This window comes from Phocoena sinus, chromosome 9, assembly GCF_008692025.1.
Source record: "Phocoena sinus isolate mPhoSin1 chromosome 9, mPhoSin1.pri, whole genome shotgun sequence".
In the NCBI taxonomy this organism is placed as follows: Eukaryota; Metazoa; Chordata; class Mammalia; order Artiodactyla; family Phocoenidae; genus Phocoena; species Phocoena sinus.
The window spans coordinates 77306958-77325335 of NC_045771.1; the positions used below are offsets into that span (position 1 = coordinate 77306958).

The window sequence follows — 18378 nt, forward strand, 5'->3', positions numbered from 1 at the left end:
TTATGTAAATGAAATGAGACAACTGAAGAAAATAGGCGTATTGGCTTATCTTAATTCTGGAATTGATTTAATTAATCATTTCCCTATAAATATATGGAACTATTTTTTATTTAGCTATTAACTTAGGTTAATAGATACGATAGTTTTACAGTGAATTTATCTTAGTGAAATGTAAATGCAGTCTATGTTGAGGAAGATAAGTCTAGACTAGACTAGACTAGATGCTCCATGAGAGTAGGGACTACTTCCATCTTGTTCACCAGAATACCCTTGGTGCCTAGTGTTTGCCTACTAACTACTAGATAAGAAATATCTGTTGAGTGACATAATATAGTGTGATTCCCATATACTTACCTGTAATGAGAGTGCATAGGCTCCCTATACCATCAACATCTCATTGAACAGGTAAACTGAAAATTTTATTACTGCTTCTTATTGCTGTTTACTGTTTAGAAAAGAAATTTTAGTAGTAACTTTGAATTAAAGTAGCAAAAATGGATGAATTATGAATAAAGGTAATTGATAGCCATCATCTTCCATAGCGTGAGGTCTCTGAAGGAAGAAAAGCAAAACTAAGAGGTCCTTGTGATGAACAGATTAAAAATAGATGTTCTTTATTGTTAGGCATAAATCATAGATGATAATCAGCATGTAAATGATTCAATTCATAGAGTGTTATTTGGTACATTGTACGGGGTGGTTGCATGATGACAGTAAAGCTTTAAATTTTCATGTCATATTTTATTCTCAGAGTGGTTTTCAGTCTCTCATAGGACCACAAACAGTCCTGTGAGGGAGGAGGGGAAAGCCGTGCCATCCTTGGAATGTGAATGCGTGGAGGCAAGGAGGGTTAAATAAGTTGCCCAGCCATTTGCTGATTGGGGACAGATGGATATAAATGTTTTTTCCCACACCTGCATATTTCTATCTTTATAGTAGTATATAGTATATATACTCTGTAGTATATATATTATGTATAGTAGAGCATATATAGTTCTCCTAGAAGAGAACATAGGCAAAACATTCTCTGACATAAATTGTAGCATTGTTTTCTTAGGTCAGTCTCCCAAAGCAATAGAAATAAAAGTAAAAATAAACAAATGGGACCTAATCAAACGTATAAGCTTTTGCACAGCAAAGGAAACTATAAACAAAGGAAAAGACAGCCTGTGGACTGGGAGAAAATATTTGCAAATGATGTGACTGACAAGAGTTGAATTTCCAAAATATGCAAATAGTTCATACATCTCAATGACAAAAAAACAAATAACTCAATCAAAAAATGGGTGGAAGATCTAGATAGACATTTCTCCAAAGAAGACATACAGGTGGCCACTAGGCACATGAAAAGATGTTCAACATGGCTAATTGTTAGAGAAATGCAAATCAAAACTGCAATGAGGTATCGCCTCACACCAGTCAGAATGGCCATCATTGAAAAGTCTACAGATAACAAATGCTAGAGAGGGTGTGGGGAAAAGAGAAGCCTCCTACACTGTTGGTGGGAATGTAAATTGGTACAGCCAATATGGAGAACAGTATGGAGGTTCCTTAAACTGAAAATAGAGTTGCCATTTGATCCAGCAGTCCCAGTTCTGGGCATACCTCTGGAGAAAACTATAATCCAAAAAGATACATGCACCCCAATGTTCACTGCAGCACTACTTACAGTAGCCAAGACATGGGAGCCACCTAAATGTACATGGACAGATGAATGGATAAAGGCGATGTGGTCCAAGTATACAATGGAATATTACTCAGCCATAAAAAAGAATGAAATAATGCCATTTGCAGCTGCATGGATGGATCTAGAGATTTTCATACTAAGTGAAATAAGTCAGAGAGAAAGACAGATCCCATACATATCATATCACTTACATATGGAATCTAAAATATGACACAAATGAACTTATTTATAAAACAGAAACAGACTCACAGACATAGAAAACAAATTTATGTTTACCAAAGGCAAAAGGGGGTGAGGGAGAAATAAATTAGGAGTTTGGGATTAGCAGATACAAACTACTATATATGAAATAGATAACCAGCAAGGTCCTACTGTATAGCACAGGGAACTATATTCAGTATCCTATAATAAATCATAATGGAAAAGAATATGAAAAAGAATATGTGTATATACGTATAACTGAGTCACTTTGCTGTACACCAGACACTAACGAAACGTTGTAAATCAACTATATTTTAATTTTAAAAAGTCTTATGTTGTACTGTAAGCGAATTCAAATGAAGAGTATAGTCCTTAATATTATAAAACCCCTTCTAATTCAACTAAAAACCAAAGGCCAAGAAAGCAGAGTCCAAGTAGAAAGTAGATGTGGGTAGGACAGAAGGTATAAGAAAAGGAAAAGCTGGTCCTCACTGATGCCTGCCTGAAGAGGTCGGTAGGGCCGTGTTGACATCATCTCATGGAGTAAATTGTGTTTAGTAAGAACGTGTGGCTCTTCCTTTCCTTTGACATGTGGCTCTAGAGCTGGCTTCCAGGGTAGAAAAAAAGATTGAGGAGGAAGCAATAATTAAAATACAAAAAGCTGTAGACTCTTTAGTTCCTCTGTATTACTAAAGGCCCTATACCTATTCACCTAACTTTGACCATGTAATTATTCTAAAGATGTGTAAAATCATCAATCCAGTGGCAGAATTCTGATTGTCCCAGACTCCTGAATTATATTATTAATAATTGCAGCTGGGGCTTCCCTGGTGGCGCTGGGGTAAAGAATCCGCCTGCCAATGCAGGGGACACGGGTTCGAGCCCTGGTCTGGGAAGATCCCACATGCCGCGGAGCAACTAAGCCCGTGAGCCACAACTACTGAGCCTGCGCGTCTGGAGCCTGTGCTCCGCAACAAGAGAGGCCGCGATACTGAGAGGCCCACGCACTGCGATGAAGAGTGGTCCCCGCTTGCCACAACTAGAGAAAGCCCTCGCACAGAAACGAAGACCCAACACAGCCAAAAATTAATTAATTAATTTAAAAATAATACAATAAAAGCTCCTTAAAAAAATAAAAATAATTGCAGCTAACAATTATTATGTGCTTTATGTCAGGCACACTGCTAGATATTTTATAAGGAATATCTCATTTACTCCCAAAACTCTTGGATATAGATATTACTGTTATTTTCCTTTTATAGGTGTGGACATTGAGGCATATAGAAGTTAGTAACTTGCTAAAATGTTTCATAAATGTGTGTGTTTCAGCTATAATATATTAAAAATTTCATAAGATACCTGGGGGTAGGGAATTGTTATTGCTTTATAACGCACATGAATATTTTTTAACAGTTCAAGACAGCAAATGAAGAAAGATGTGACATGTAATAATGAACTAATTTGACATTACTTGCCCTTTTTGCATTGACTATAATAATTATTGCTTGAATTGAATTTTCTTGGCACATGAGTTTTGGAATCAGAGAGCTAAATTTGAATATCATGTTTGCCACTTGTTAATTGGATAATTTTCTAATAGGGTTGTTTAAATGTACTGTGTGTCAGTTTCTGCTTCTGGCGAATGGGCATAGTATCTTCCTCCTTCACAGATCTATTAAAACACATCAATCCTGATTATTCATGGATTCCATATTTGCAAATTTACCTACCTTAAAAAATTTATTTGTAACTCTCAAATCAGTCCATGTAATACTTTCACTGCCATTTGCGGACATGTACAGAGCAGTAAAAATGAGTCACCCGACCATGTGGTCCCAGCTGAGGTTGAAGACGGTGACAGGCTGCCTCCTTATTTCATCTCGCATACTGCCAACAGTGTCGTTTGCACAGTCTATTTAATGCCATGTGTTTTGCATTCTTATGCTTTTTATTGGTGAGCTTACTGTTTAAAATAGTGCTGAAGTGCTGGCTAGTGATCCTGAGTGCAAGAAGGCTGTCCCTTGCCTTTTGGAGAAAATTCACGTGTTAAATAAGCTTAGTTTAAGTATAAGTATTAGTGCCGTTGGCCGTAAGTTTAATGTTGCTGAATCAACAATATATTTTAAATAAGATGTTTTCCGGCTGAAAAACCCGTAAAACAAGATATTGATGAAGATGATACTGTGACTTGTTGATGAAGATATTGTGACTAGAGAATCACAGGAGCCTAAGCCTGTATTTTCCCCAGGAGCAATGGTTCATTATTTGCCAGTTTAGTTTTCACGATAACTTTGTATAACTACTGTGAGTAAAAAGAATTGGCTGTGTTATACTCAATACATTTACTGTTAACGTTATCTCTCAGTTTTCCTTCTGACCTTAGAGAAATACCTCCGAAAGAGTTGGCGATATTCTTAATGACTTTAAAGGGCAGTGGGCACTCTCTGAAATAACACAAACACAATCATCTCCTTTTTAGAGTCTAGGGTCCCTGTTAACAACTTATCATAAAAAGTTACTTCTCACTATTTAAGTTAAGAGTTCAGTTTTGGACACTAGACTAAACTGTCTTCAAAGATAACTTTGTTTTATCAGAAAGTAAATATTTTCGGTTTGGCAGGCAGTGCAGTCTCTCTCACAGCTATTCACCTCTGCCACTGTGGTGTGAAAGTAGCTATAGACAATATGTATATGAACGGTTATGACTGTGTTTCAATAAAACTTTATTTACAAAAACAGGTAGCAGGCCGGATTTGGCCTGTGAGCTCTAGTTTGCTGACCCTTGATTTAGTGTAATGTGGGCTCTTGTTTTATGGTATTGTTTATCAGTTTTCTAGAAGACCTATAAACCATAAAAAGTAAAATAAATTTTTTTCTATAACTGTTTCTTTCTTGGTATGTTGTAGTGATCATAATCACGTGTTGTGAGCATTTATTAAAGGCAGGGCACCGTACTAACCACTTTATACTGTTTTTTAGTTTCTCGTTATACCTCTGTCAGGCAGCACTATGATTATTACCTTATTTTTTCTGAGATAGAAACTGAGGCCCGGAGAGGTGACGTATCTCACTCAAGGTCACAGATTTAGGGAGTGGTACAACTTGACCCCAAGATAGTTTTGACCTTATAGCCAGCATGCAATACTTTTTGCCTAACCTTTCCTTATTTTCTGATGTTCTGCTAATTTAGGGATGTTGATTTGAGGGTTAGAAATGCATTGCACAGCATCTTAAGCTCTTCTGAAGAAAAACATTTATTCCGTGGATAAGTAAGTAGATGAGTGTGGGTTTTAACTCTATTTCTTTAATTCGTTTTTTTAAAATTAGCTTGTTTTATTTCTTGTTACATTTCCAAATGTATTCTAAAAGGGAGTTTACCTAAATGTGAAGTTTTGCTGCTTCGCTCTCTGCTGGGAGATTTGTTTTTCTTCTTTGGATAATTTAGAGGTCTTATTTTGTTCTTGTGTCTTTAATATCCTGATTAAAGGATTAGAAAGCTCTTTGCTACGTTTGAGTGACTAATACTGCTCTGAGCACAGAGCCACACTCTTGGGGGACATAGATTTGCATTTGCTGAATGAATAAAAACTTAGCGGCAGAATTGCCATCTTTTCTATAACTGTGTCAGCTGTCCTGCGTATTGCCTGTGGCTGCTGTTTTCTGGCTCTAGTTCTGAGCATTAACACAGAACTTGACATCATCAGTAAAAAGAAGGAGGTTGTGGAAGTGACTCAGTGGGAGTCGTGAATAGTGAAAACATGGATTCATGGTGGAGATACTTGTTTAGCTATTGCATGTGAAGCACTACCCTCTCATTATCCCCGTTAAGTTTATATCACTCACTGGTTCAGCCTTTTATTTGCCCTCAGTATTTGCCCGGTACAATTAGGAATTCAAAAATAACAATGATCCCTGCTTTCTGGAAGCTTGAAGTCTCACATCAATTGATAAGTGGTATCTATCTATCCATCCATCCGTCTGTCTATCTTTAAGGGGGGTATTATGAGAAGAGTATTGTAGGAGCACAGAGAGAGGCACAGTTGACTGCCTGGTGGGGTAAGGCCCCACCTTCTGTTCTGAAGAGGGTCGTTTTTTGACTTAGGAACGGGAGTTTTCCAGGTGAGCAGGTGCGTCGGTCAGCATCTCCGAAGAAAGACCACAGCGGCGAGAAAGAGGATGAAATATTCTGGGAGTGATAAGAATTTTGTTACGGTTGGAAGAGAACGGGTCAAGGGATGAGCCTGGTAAAATAGGTCGGGGTCAGACTGAAGTGCATGTAGTGATAAGGGAGACTTTGGAAAGCTTTAATTAGGGTGTGACCTGATCAGAGCCTTATAAAAATAATGCTGGTGACAGTGTGAAGGGGAGGAAATTGATGGGGGGTGCGATGACTAATGGATTATACATTCTTCTGCCTTCCAGCTTTCTCCTGTGCTTCTGGGGAGTATCTAGAAATGAAGAATCAGGTATGCAGTAAGTGTGGTGAAGGCACCTACTCCTTGGGCAGTGGCATCAAATTTGATGAATGGGATGAATTGCCGGCAGGATTTTCCAACGTTGCAACATTCATGGACACTGTGGTCGGCCCTTCTGACAGCAGGCCAGATGGCTGTAACAAGTAAGAATCCAAAGGAGCCTTGAGAAGGGTGTGGTCGCTCTTTTCCAGAAAGATGTTGAGGATAATCTTGGTAGTGGTTGGGATTATAGATAAACTAATTGCAAGTAGTCACGTTTTTTTTTAACAGTCCTTATGAATAATGTAGCTGAACTTTCATGCGGTTAAAATAGTTGCTCTTAGGACATAATAGGTACTGTATGCAAAAAATTCATAAAGCTATTAAGAAAACAAGTTAATTTTCTAATAATACATTTATAACTATATTAAAGTCAGTGGTGTTTCTACAAACCCTTCTGTAATTTTAATGAATAACTTCAATGTTTTTTCTTTTCCCCTGAGAGGAAAAATGTATAACCTTCATTTTGACACGTGAGTGTCTCCGGTTACAGAGTGGGTTAAACACCTAAAGTGGAAAGCACCTTTACTTAATTTCCACCTTTTTAATAGGAGATTATTAGGTTTGCCTGTGACAACATTGGAGGAATGATAAACTGTTTTAAAAAACACAAAACGTTTATCTTTGGGCTGTTACCCTTCCTGTTTTCTTGTATTGACTATGTAACATTCCCCTTTCACGTGGCCATGTTTAGGAGAATTTAACTTTAGGCCTCGGGCTACCTTCTGACAAGGATGGTTTCTCACGACTCAGTATTTTTATTCTGAGCTAAAGATGCTGGGGAATTATTTAGCTGTGATAACAGATGTGTTTTCTCCTCCCTCGTTCCTACCTTCCCTCCATTCCCCCTTGCTTTATATAGCTGTCTCTCTGTCTGCCAGTTGATATTTTTACTCTTCTGATAACAGTCATTTCATCACATAGGGTTGTGACGTTAGATAGCATTAACAGAATTGTTATATCTAATAGTTCTAACTATGTATACAATGTATATGTGCGTATATATACACGTACGTATGTGTATATGTACACACATGCATACACTGTTGACCCATGAACGATGTGGGAGTTATGGGTGCCGATCCTCCTTTGAGTTGAAAATCCACTTATAACTTAACAGTTGGCTTTTTGTATCCACCCTTCGGCATCTGGCGGATTCAGCCAACCATGGATCAAGTAGTACTCTAATGTGTCTTTAGTGAAAATAGTCTGCGTGTAATGGGACCCATGCAGTTCAAGATGTATATTTATGTATGTACATACACACACACACACAAGCATCCCCTGCTTTTCCCAAGATTGCTTTATATCATTTCACTTTTATGAAAAACCTATATTAGTACCTGTTTTTGCTAACCAAAAGAAATCTGAAAAGGATTTTCGCTTTTACAAAAAAAAGGGCAAAAAGCAAAAATACTGTTCAGCATTGGTTTTGCAGCAAGGGGGGCTGTCATAGTGGCAGTGTGCACCATGGGCAGCGAGAGTGGTACCACCAGGCTCTCTCCTGGAACTACATGCAGCATCTCAGCATCAAGCCACCGTAACTTTGAACTGTGTCTGGGATCTATGCTTTATCTTGATTTATTTTGTAAATCCATTAGTAAGATGTGTCGTAAGGTAATTGCTTCTTTGCTTTGCACCATTTCAGCTTACGAAAGGTTTCATAGGAACACTGTACTTTTGTGTAACGGGGGAAACGTGTGTGTGTATAATTTAATTCAATTTTTTTAAATAAAAGTGTTCCTTAGGGGAAGGTAGTAGTAGGATATTATGAGATCTCACATCTTTGTCTTGGTGGGCAGGAGATATTGTGTGGCTTCTTTTTCTAATTCCAATAAATTTGGAATTGTTTATTCATTAAAGAGATTGAATGATAAGCAGAAATTTTTCGGTGTATTGAGTATAACTGTCTCAGTGTAAATTTCAGCCTGTTACTTTTTCGCTTATCTCCCTTCCTCCCTCCCTCCTTTTTTCCTTTCTTCCTTTTTTTCGTCCACCCAATATTGTATTCTTTTTTTAAAAAAATTAATTAATTTATTTTTGGCTGTGTTGGGTCTTCATTTCTGTGCGAGGGCTTTCTCTAGTTGTGGCAAGCGGGGGCCACTCACTATCGCGGCCTCTCTTGTTGCGGAGCACAGGCTCCAGATGCGCAGGCTCAGTAGTTGTGGCTCACGGGCCTAGTTGCTCCGCGGCACGTGGGATCTTCCCAGACGCTCGAACCTGTGTGCCCTGCACTAGCAGGCAGACTCTCAACCACTGCGCCACCAGGGAAGCCCCCAATATTGTATTCTTTTTACTTCTTTTTAGTTGCTTGGGTCATATGGAAAGATGTTCATTGACCTTTATAAGAAACTGACTAAGAGCTTTTCAAAATGGTTGTAGCATTAGAGTCCAGCAGTGCATTTGAATTCTAGTTGTTGTACATATTTACCAACATTTGCATTGTCAGGTCTTGTTTTATTTTAGTCTTTCTAAGTGTGTGTATGAGAAATAATATCTCCTTGTGGTTTTTATTTGCATTTCCCTTCTTTATGAAGGTGTTGGGCACATTCATGTCTGTCCATTGTCCATATGTTTTGTGTGTGTGTGTGTGTGTGTGTGTGTGTGTGTGTGTTAAGTGTCAAAATGTTTTACCCATTTGCTATTTTTGGGGGGTCACTTTATTATTGAGCTGTAGGAGTTCTTTGTGTATGCTAGACATGAGATCATGTCATGAATATATTTACATAATATTTAACATATACACATATGCATGCAGAAATACATGTATGTGTGTGTAATATTTCCTTCTGTCTGTAGCTTTTGCCTTTTCATTTTCTCAGTGGTGTCCTGTGATAAACAAAAGTTTAACATTTGAAAAAGTACAGTTTATCACTGTTTTCTGTTATGGATAGTGTTTTTATATCTTCAGATATCTTACAAAGGCCACAAATCACAATATCTATTCTTAAAGTGTTACTAGCATTATTATTGTACTTATATATAATATGTAAGTTTTATGTAATGTGTAAAGTTTTACACTGTGTAGTTCCCTTTACACCCTCATCTTTGAGCTATGATTATATATTATATTTAGGAACACATTATAAACCCAATAATACAATGAAATGTTTTGAAAAGAATCAATTGATGGGACTTCCCTAGTGGTGCAGTGGTTAAGACTCTGCCTGCCAGTGCAGGGGACATGGGTTCGAGCCCTGGTCTGGGAAGATCCCACATACCGCGGAGCAGCTAAGCCTGTGCGCCACAACTACTGAGCCTCTGCTTAGAGCCCGCGAGCCACAACCACTGAAGCCTGTGTGCCTAGAGCCCGTGCTCCACAACAAGGAAAGCCACCGCAATGAGAAGCCCGCGCACCGCAATGAAGAATAGCCCCTGCTCGCCACAACTAGAGAAAGCCCTAACGCAGCAACGAAGACCCAACACAGCCAAAAATAAATTAATTAATTAAAAAAAAATCAGTTGTTTTTTAAAAAACTTAAGAGATAAAAATATGCTTATCTACATATTTACCATTATTGGTGCTCTTTCCTCCTGTATATAGGTTGCCATGTTTATCCAGTATTATTTTTTTCATCCTGTAAAATTTTCTTTATCATTTCTTGCAATGCAGGTCTGCTGCTCACAAATTCTCTCAGCTTTTTTTTTGTTTAACCTAAAAATATCTTTATTTTAGCATCAGTTTTGAAGAATATTTTGTTGGACGTATGACTCTGAGCTTTTACTTTTCCCTTTCCATGCTTTAAAGATGTTCCATTACCTCTGAATCTCTCCCTTGTTTGTGATAAAAAAAAAATTAGCTGTATTTTGTATGGTTAGTTCCCTTCTATGTAATGTGTTTTTACTTCCCTGACTACTTATAAAATGTTCTCTATATCTTTGCTGTTCAACAGTTTGACTGTGATGGTGTGGTTTTCTTTGTATTTACTCTGCTTGAAGTTCACTGAGCTTCTTGAATTTGTAGGTTGATATTGTCACCAAATTTGAAAATTATGTTAACCACTATTTCACCAGTAACGTTTTTCTGCCCCTTTCTCTCCCTCTTTTCCGTCTATGATTCCAATTACGTGTATGTTAGGCCACTTGGTGTTGTCCAAACGTCACTGAGCCTCTATTTTTTTCCCAATTTTTTTCTCTTAGACTTCAGATTACATAGTTTCTATTGCTGTGTCATTGACTATTTCTTTTGCAGTCTCAAACTTGATCTTAGGGTCATCTGTTGAATTTTCAGTTTCATGTATTGTAATTTTCAGTTCTAGAATTTACATTTAGTTTTACGAATGGTTCTTATTTCCCTAAAAATAGTTGAGATTCCTCATCCCTTCACTCACCGTATTTATCTTTTATTTGATATTGTTGATTATATTTTGAAGAGCTGTCTTAAATACTTGTCTGTTTCTTTTGTTTTATTTTTTAAAATAAATTTATTTATTTTTATTTTTGGCTGCATTGGGTCTTTGTTGCTGCGCATGGGCTTTCTCTAGTTGCGACGAGCGGGGGCTACTCTTCATTCTGGTGCACAGGCTTCTCATTGCCGTGCCTTCTCTTGTTGTGGAGCACAGGCTCTAGGCTCGCGGACTTCAGTAGTTGTGGCACGTGGGCTCAGTAGTTGTGGCTCACAGGCTCTAGAGTCCAGGCTCAGTAGTTGTGGCGCACAGGCTTCGTTGCTCCGCGGCATGTGGGATCTTCCCGGACCAGGGCTCGAACCAGTGTCCCCTGCGTTGACAGGCGGATTCTTAACCACTGTACCATGAGGGAAGCCCCTGTTTCTTCTGATTATCTTTTTTCTCAATTAAGGGTCATACTTTCCCACTTCTTTGCATTCCTAGTAAATTTTTATTGTATCTGGGGCATCATGAATGTTAAGATGTAGGGAATGTGGATTATTTTTTTCTTTCATTTAAAAGGTGTTGGATTTTGTTCTGGAAGGCAGTTTATTTATGAGAAGAATGCCTTGATCTCGTCAGGTCTGGTTTAAAAAATTTTTTTTAGGGTGTTTCGATATTGGTTTCACACTTAGTTCTAGGTCATGGTCTTTACTCTAGGGCAAGAGTTGGGCACACTGTGGCCTGTGGGCCCTCCCTCGGTTTCTGTAAGTAAAGTTATATTGGAACACAGCTGCACTCATTTATTTATATATTGTCTATGGCTGCTTTTGAACTACTACAATGGCCTAGTTAAGCATTGCAGGAGAGACCAGATGATTCATAAAGCCAAAATTATTGACTCTCCGGCCCTTTGTGAACAAGTTTGCTGATACCTACTCTAGGGTATGGCCCTTATTCCTGAAGTGTGGCAATTCTGGAATCTCAGATGAATGTCCAATAGGGTTATTAAGTTTTCTCCTTTCTGGCTGGCCTGGAGCTCTAGCAACTCCCATGAAAGTGACCTCTCTGATTATGTCTTAGCTTTGCAATGGCTGTTCGCTGGTAGGCCTGCCCACTCCAGACCCAAGCCCTAAGCTTCAGAGAAACTCCATATGGACTTCTGGAGCCCCTGTTTTCTCTGCATCTCAGGCCTGAAAATTCCAGTTGTTTCAGCTGCCCCAAACATTCATCCCTGCTGCTTGGCTCAGTGGGGTCACTGTGCTCTGCTTGGGTGCTGTCTCCCAGTGCCATGGTCTGGAAAGTGTCCTGAAGAATGAGGTCAGGGTCAATTTGGGCTTTGTCTCATGTGTTTTCCTGCTGTCAGGAATCTCGGTCCTTCACTGCCTATAGTCAATGCCTGAACATGGCTCACGTGTTTTGTTTCGTTTACTAGATTGTTAAAGAAAAGGGCAAATCCAATACCAATTAGTGAGTCATGATGGGATGTGGAAGTCTCAGTCTTTCATTCAAATTTTTTTTTTTCTGTTAGTAAAAAGAAAATAATTGGCCAAAATCTCACTTATCATCCAGACAGAAAGTTAAATTTGAAGAGGAGGATAATAAGTTGTGCTGCCATACGGTTTGGTTGGAAATTTTTTTTGGCCCAAAAGTTGGCACGTGACTCATTATCGATTAAGAATTAGCTTATGGTTAGATTTACAACCCAACTTTCGTTCACTAGTGTATTTTCTTAATATTTCATTTTATTTTTTAGATAAAATTTCTAATCAGACTTTTAGCCCTACTGTGTATTATGACACTATGATCTATATTTTATTTAGGTTCACTTTAAATTGGCTTTTTCTAGGACGATATCTTCTCTCACAGTCAAGGAACCCCTCCATTCCCCTGCCAAGTATATGTTTGTAAATAAAACTTTAGATATTGTTTGAGAGAATAACTCCATCTAAGCCAGCTGGAATTAGTGATCATCTGTTTAGCAATCAAATTTTTGGTGAAAAGTAGCAGTTACATAGCAACTTGATTGTTTAACCATACCACCATTTAGGAAGTCGTGTGCCACAAGAAATGAACCTTTTTCCAGCCATGGTGTTGGCCTGTGAGTTCCACGTGAGCTTCAGACTCCTCTGCTGTGCTTTGTCGATGGAGCCGCTTTTAAATCTCAGTTACAGAACTTGTGAAAAAAGAGGTTTCTGAAGGCTGACGTGAAATGGTTTTGTTTCCACAGCTCTTCCTGGGTCCCTCGTGGAAATTACATAGAGTCCAATCGTGATGACTGCACGGTATCCTTGATCTACGCTGTGCACCTCAAGAAGTCGGGCTATGTTTTCTTTGAGTACCAGTATGTGGACAACAACATCTTCTTTGAGTTCTTTGTAAGGGCTTTTATATTCTAGAATTCACTTTTTAAAGGACATTCATATAAAATTTCTCTTAATCATTTGTTCCCATTCCATTGTATGCCTCCTTGGTTTTTGTGTTAAGTGAAGCTTTCAGTATGAAAAGAAGTGTTATTTTTTGTCTGTAATATTTTCTGGTTAATATTGTCTCTTTAACTTTGAGCTCTCACCTTGTAGAGTAACATTGGGCTTGTTTTTCCCTTTGGATGTGATTATTAGGCGACCACTTGGTGGAGACTTTGTGTGACAGATATTTTCCCCAAGATTCATTAAAATTTTTTTTATAGCTACAGATGCTACTTTGTTTAAAAATATGTTTTTACCAATTTTAGTTTTTGTTTAAAAGGCTTTTTTTCTCTTTGCAATTTCAAATATTTGAGTTATTTAAGTATATTCATGGGCAGTTAGGAGTGTCTGTGTCTTTCTGATTCTGCCGGTTTTGTACAATCCAGTGGAATCAATGGATGAGATAGTTGATGTCTCTGACAAGAGATTAAATAACATTACAGAATATAGGAAAAAACAATAGTCTAACAGAATGGGCTGTTACCATGAAAATTATTTAACTATTTATATAAACTGTATCTAATCTTGCAAATATTTGTTGTGGCAGTGACTCAGATACTTGAGAAAAACTTCTCAGATTGACTTCTTAAACCAAAAAAAAGTGTGTGTTGTGCAGGCAACTGGGAAAATATCTTGTAAATGTTTCTGTGGTCCAGATTTCAGTAATAAATGTACTGATAATGCTAAAACAAATTTATATTGCTCTTGTTAATGGAAGTTTCTAAATCAAAAGTTTGCTAGGAAGAGATCTTTTCCATGAAGGTATGAGCCTTAGGCTCAAAGTCAAGAGATTCTGGCTCAGTTCCCAACTCTGCAATTGCTAGTTGTGTGTTATTGGACAATTAAGTTAACTTTCTAAGTTGCATTTTGTGTGTAAGATACTTCTCAGACTGAATGATTCTCTCTTCCATTGGACATTTTTGCAATATTACTAAAATAAAGTTAAGCAAGATAATTGTATAACTGTTAGAATAAGCATTTAGTTTTGTGTTGTCCATTAAGTCCTTTGAGAGTTGTCAGTAAAGGTACTCTTAAGGCATGAAATTTCACTACTTTCTCTCAATGATACCTTTGTTCTTCTGGATAGAGACTGAAAAGGGATGGTGAGTTCATGCTCCTTCTTTCACTGATGTTTCAGCTTTATAGGTTGCAGTTTATTGACTCAGAGGGTCAACACCTTATGGCCATCCTGCAAAATGGTTAGTGGAAAGAAATGGTCTGAAGACTGAAAGATGAAGATGCACCTGTGAACAATTCATAATTGAAAGCAGTATAGTATTTGATTTTAGGAGTCTGGGAGTTTCATTCAGCTCTCCCTTCCACACACACTTTTTTTTTTTTTTTTTAAATGATGAAACTGGAATCTGGAGAGAATAAATGATTAGACCAAGGTTATACCTTTACTGGTTACTTTTAGAATAACAGGAGAACTCAGATCTGTAGAATGCCAGGAGAATGTCACGATAATCCATGATGTCTGATATCAGCTGAAAAAAAACCTTTCAGTTTATCTAAACATTGACCACCAAAGGTATATTCAGGGCTCCTATCTGTTTAAAAATGGCTTCCCACTTGCATTAGCATTGTCATTATGCTTCTAACATAAATATGACATTTGAACTCAGTTAAAGCAGATGTCCTCAGGAGCAGTCAGTGTTGTCTGGCATTTGGCTGTTGCAAGGATCTGTTTTCTAGTTAGTAAGTCTTTAGGAAATAACTTGTATGGAAATTTTTTTTTTTTTTTTTTTGACATGCGGGCCTCTCACTGTTGTGGCCTCTCCCGTTGCGGAGCACAGGCTCTGGACGCGCAGGCCCAGCGGCCATGGCTCATGAGCCCAGCTGCTCCGCGGCATGTGGGATCTTCCTGGACCGGGGCACGAACCTGTGTCCCCTGCATTGGCAGGCAGACTCTCAACCACTGCGCCACCAGGGAAGCCCAAGATGGCCAAATTTTTGATGTCTAGGTATTCTTCATAGGCCTGGAAGAGGATGTCCCAACTCCTAGGTATTTGGGAAGAATTGTCTGAAAAGCACAAAGTGTTTGGTGCTAAAGATATTAGCTGTATTCATTTGCACTGGCGTAGGATATCATTAACATCTGTCCCCAGATACCAGCTGGGGGCTTTGACTTTGGCTGTAGCCACTTACCTATACACATTTGGGTTAAGTCCCGGGGAAAGGAAGACAAAGCAGATTTCATTTATTTATTAATTTAAAAATTTAACGGCCCCAAATCTTATAAAAATAAACTTGATTTTTATACTTTCGGGCCTGCCTGGTGAATGCAAGCTTTTACATTTTTGTGATGACTTTTTCCCCTTTATGTGGATTTTCAGTGCTAACTCTCTCTGCCTCTGCCTCTGCCGCTGCTGCTTAGCGGCCCCCGCCACCCCCACCTTCTTAGTGGCCTAGTCTTTTTGTTACAGTAATGAGGATGGTTTACTTAGAACTACTAACTCATATGCAGTTGTCACTTAGGCTCCAGAGGTCTTGGCATTGTTTTGTAGACTTTGAAAGAAGCTCTTGCAGCCTGTCCTGTGCTGAGTAACAAATTTAATTAAAGCCATCATCCAAGAAGCTTTACTGGGGCCCTTGTGTTTATTCCACAGATTCAAAATGATCAGTGCCAGGAGATGGACACCACTGCTGACAAGTGGGTAAAACTCACCGACAGTGGAGTATGGGGCTCTCATTCTGTAAGTTTCTCTCTGTCCTCCGCTTCCCACCAACCCCATCCTTCTCCTTCCTGCCTTTTCCCAACCTTTTTTTTTTTTTTTTTCCGGTACGCGGGCCTCTCACTGTTGTGGCCTCTCCCCTTGTGGAGCACAGGCTCCGGACGCGCAGGCTCAGCGGCCGTGGCTCATGGGCCCAGCCGCTCCGCGGCATGTGGGATCCTCCCGGACCGGGCCACGAACCCATGTCTCCTGCATCGGCAGGCGGACTCTCAACCACTGTGCCACCAGGGAAGCCCTTTCCTGCCTTTCTCTTTCTTCTTCGCTCCCTCTTCCTGCTCTTTCCCATCACACTTCAACTCTCCTCCTTTTGAAAGGGGCATTAATAGGAAGGAAGTCTACTCAAAACTAATATACAGCACCTCTGAGTATGTAAGTTTACAGATGTGGCAATCACATGAAAGAGAATCCGTGACTCTTGGCATTGGAAGGATCCTTGAATTTCTTTCATCCAACTTTCTCTGCAGTCTCCCCAACAAATGATTTTCAAGCTTGTCTTTTTGGGGACTGTGCTGACCCCATTGTTGGACAGCTCTGTGTATTACAAAATTCATCCATGTCTGGAGCTGAAACCTGCTTTCTGTCTGTCTATTCATCACCCATTGTTCAAAGTTCTACGCTTTCTGGTTGTGTCTGGTAGACTAACTACTTATTTCTTTAAGGACAACTCTTAAGTGCTTGAAGGCAATTATCAGGTAACACAGTCTCTGAATCTATTATTATTTGAGGCCTTTGGAGTGAGACATGGATTTAAAATCTAACTTTGGTTTACAGTAGTTGTGTTTCTTTAGGCAATTGGCTTCATCTCTGATGGTTCATAAGAGAAATGGGACCAATCTTGCAGAGTTAAATGAGATGATACATGGGGAGGGCCTAGTGTGGTGCCTGCAGTGTAGATTGGACACTGTTTCAATAAGTGACTGCCCATCCTTGCCTTTGTGTTGTAGCAGGTACCTCATCCTTTTTTGTTTTTTTCTGAAAAAAAATTTTTTTTTTCTGCATTGGGTGTTTTTTGCTGCATGCGGGCTTTCTCTAGTTGCGGCGAGCAGGGGGCTACTCTTCCTTGTGGTGGGAGGGCTTCTCACTGCGGTGGCTTTTCTTGTTTTGGAGCACGGGTTCTAGTTGCGCATGCTTCAGTAGTTGCAGCACGCGGGCTCAGTAGTTGTGGTTCGTGGGCTGTAGAGCACAGGCCCAGTAATTGTGGCACACGGGCTTAGTTGCTCCGTGGCATGTGGGATCTTCCTGGCCCATGGATTGAACCTGTGTCCCCTGCATTGGCAGGCGGATTCTTAACCAGTGCGCCAACAGGGAAGTCCAGGTACCTCATCGTTGAGTGATTAATATCATGCACCCTTTCAGAGTACTTTTTTTTTTTTTTTTTTTTTTTTTTTTTCTTTACGCGGGCCTCTCACTGTTGTGGCCTCTCCCGCTGCAGAGCACAGGCTCCGGACGCGCAGGCCCAGCGGCCACGGCTCACGGGCCCAGCCGCCCCGCGGCACGCGGGACCCTCCCGGACCGGGGAACGAACCCGTGTCCCCTGCATCGGCAGGCGGACTCCCAACCACTGCGCCACCAGGGAAGCCCCAGAGTACTTTTTTGATCTGTATGCCTGGAAGTGATATTAGTACCACTTAAGATCCATCCACCTAAGCATTCAGTCCGCTGGGCTTTGAAGGTACAAGTAACCCTTGGCAAGGAATATGCTTTCTTCACTTACAAAGACTTAACACAAAAGGAAAGTACTTAACACACTACTTCTCTGAATCTCTGGCAGGGTGAAGTAGTCAGATATGTTTTAATTTTATACTGCTTGAATTTGGCCAGCCAGAGACTGCATAGAAGAGTAGGGTGGCAAATGAGAAAGCAAGGCACCCTTAACATTAGTTTACTTGACTGAATCAGCATGAAATTGATCAGAAAACTAGTTTGATTTATAAATATAAAAATGTTCTGGTGGCAAAGGAAGCAAATATTAGACGTGGTATCATTTAAGTTCTGGAGTCATAGAGTTAAATCGGATTATTCTATAAGAATAGTCCTATTTTTCTCTTGTTGCTGTTGCAGTGTTTTTTGTTAAGTAATTTTAAAATGAAGCAAACTCATTCTGTTACCTTTTTGTTTTCAGAGCCCAAAGATCTACTTATGACTAGTGGCAGCCAATCAATATGTAATTGGGCCAAGTGCCTTTCACTGTCTAAAATGAGTCCCTTCGAAATATAAACCAAGACTTCATGCAAATGATTTGAAGATCATTTTATCTTTTATCATGCTTGAAGAATTTTCTTTTCCTTTTATCATTACTATATTTTTGGGGTTGGCAAACTATTTTTTTTTAGAATTGAAGCAGAGCTTAGGTCTCAATTAACAGTAGATTTAAATTTGTGGGTTCCATTTCATTATAATGCATTGAAAAGTGTATAAGAGATTAGCTTCTAGATATGATTGTAGATA

At 39.2% G+C, this 18378-nt stretch overlaps 1 protein-coding gene across 1 annotated transcript in view; it reads left to right on the forward strand.

Annotated features, from left to right (window-relative positions):
* The window catches only part of KIAA1324L (KIAA1324 like), a 188768-nt gene that overhangs the window by 107562 nt on the left and 62828 nt on the right, over positions 1-18378 (forward strand). The window contains exons 3-5 of the mRNA XM_032644023.1: positions 6311-6506; positions 12958-13105; positions 15805-15891. Coding sequence (XP_032499914.1) covers positions 6311-6506; positions 12958-13105; positions 15805-15891 — 431 coding nt within the window. The remainder of the gene's footprint in view (positions 1-6310; positions 6507-12957; positions 13106-15804; positions 15892-18378) is intronic.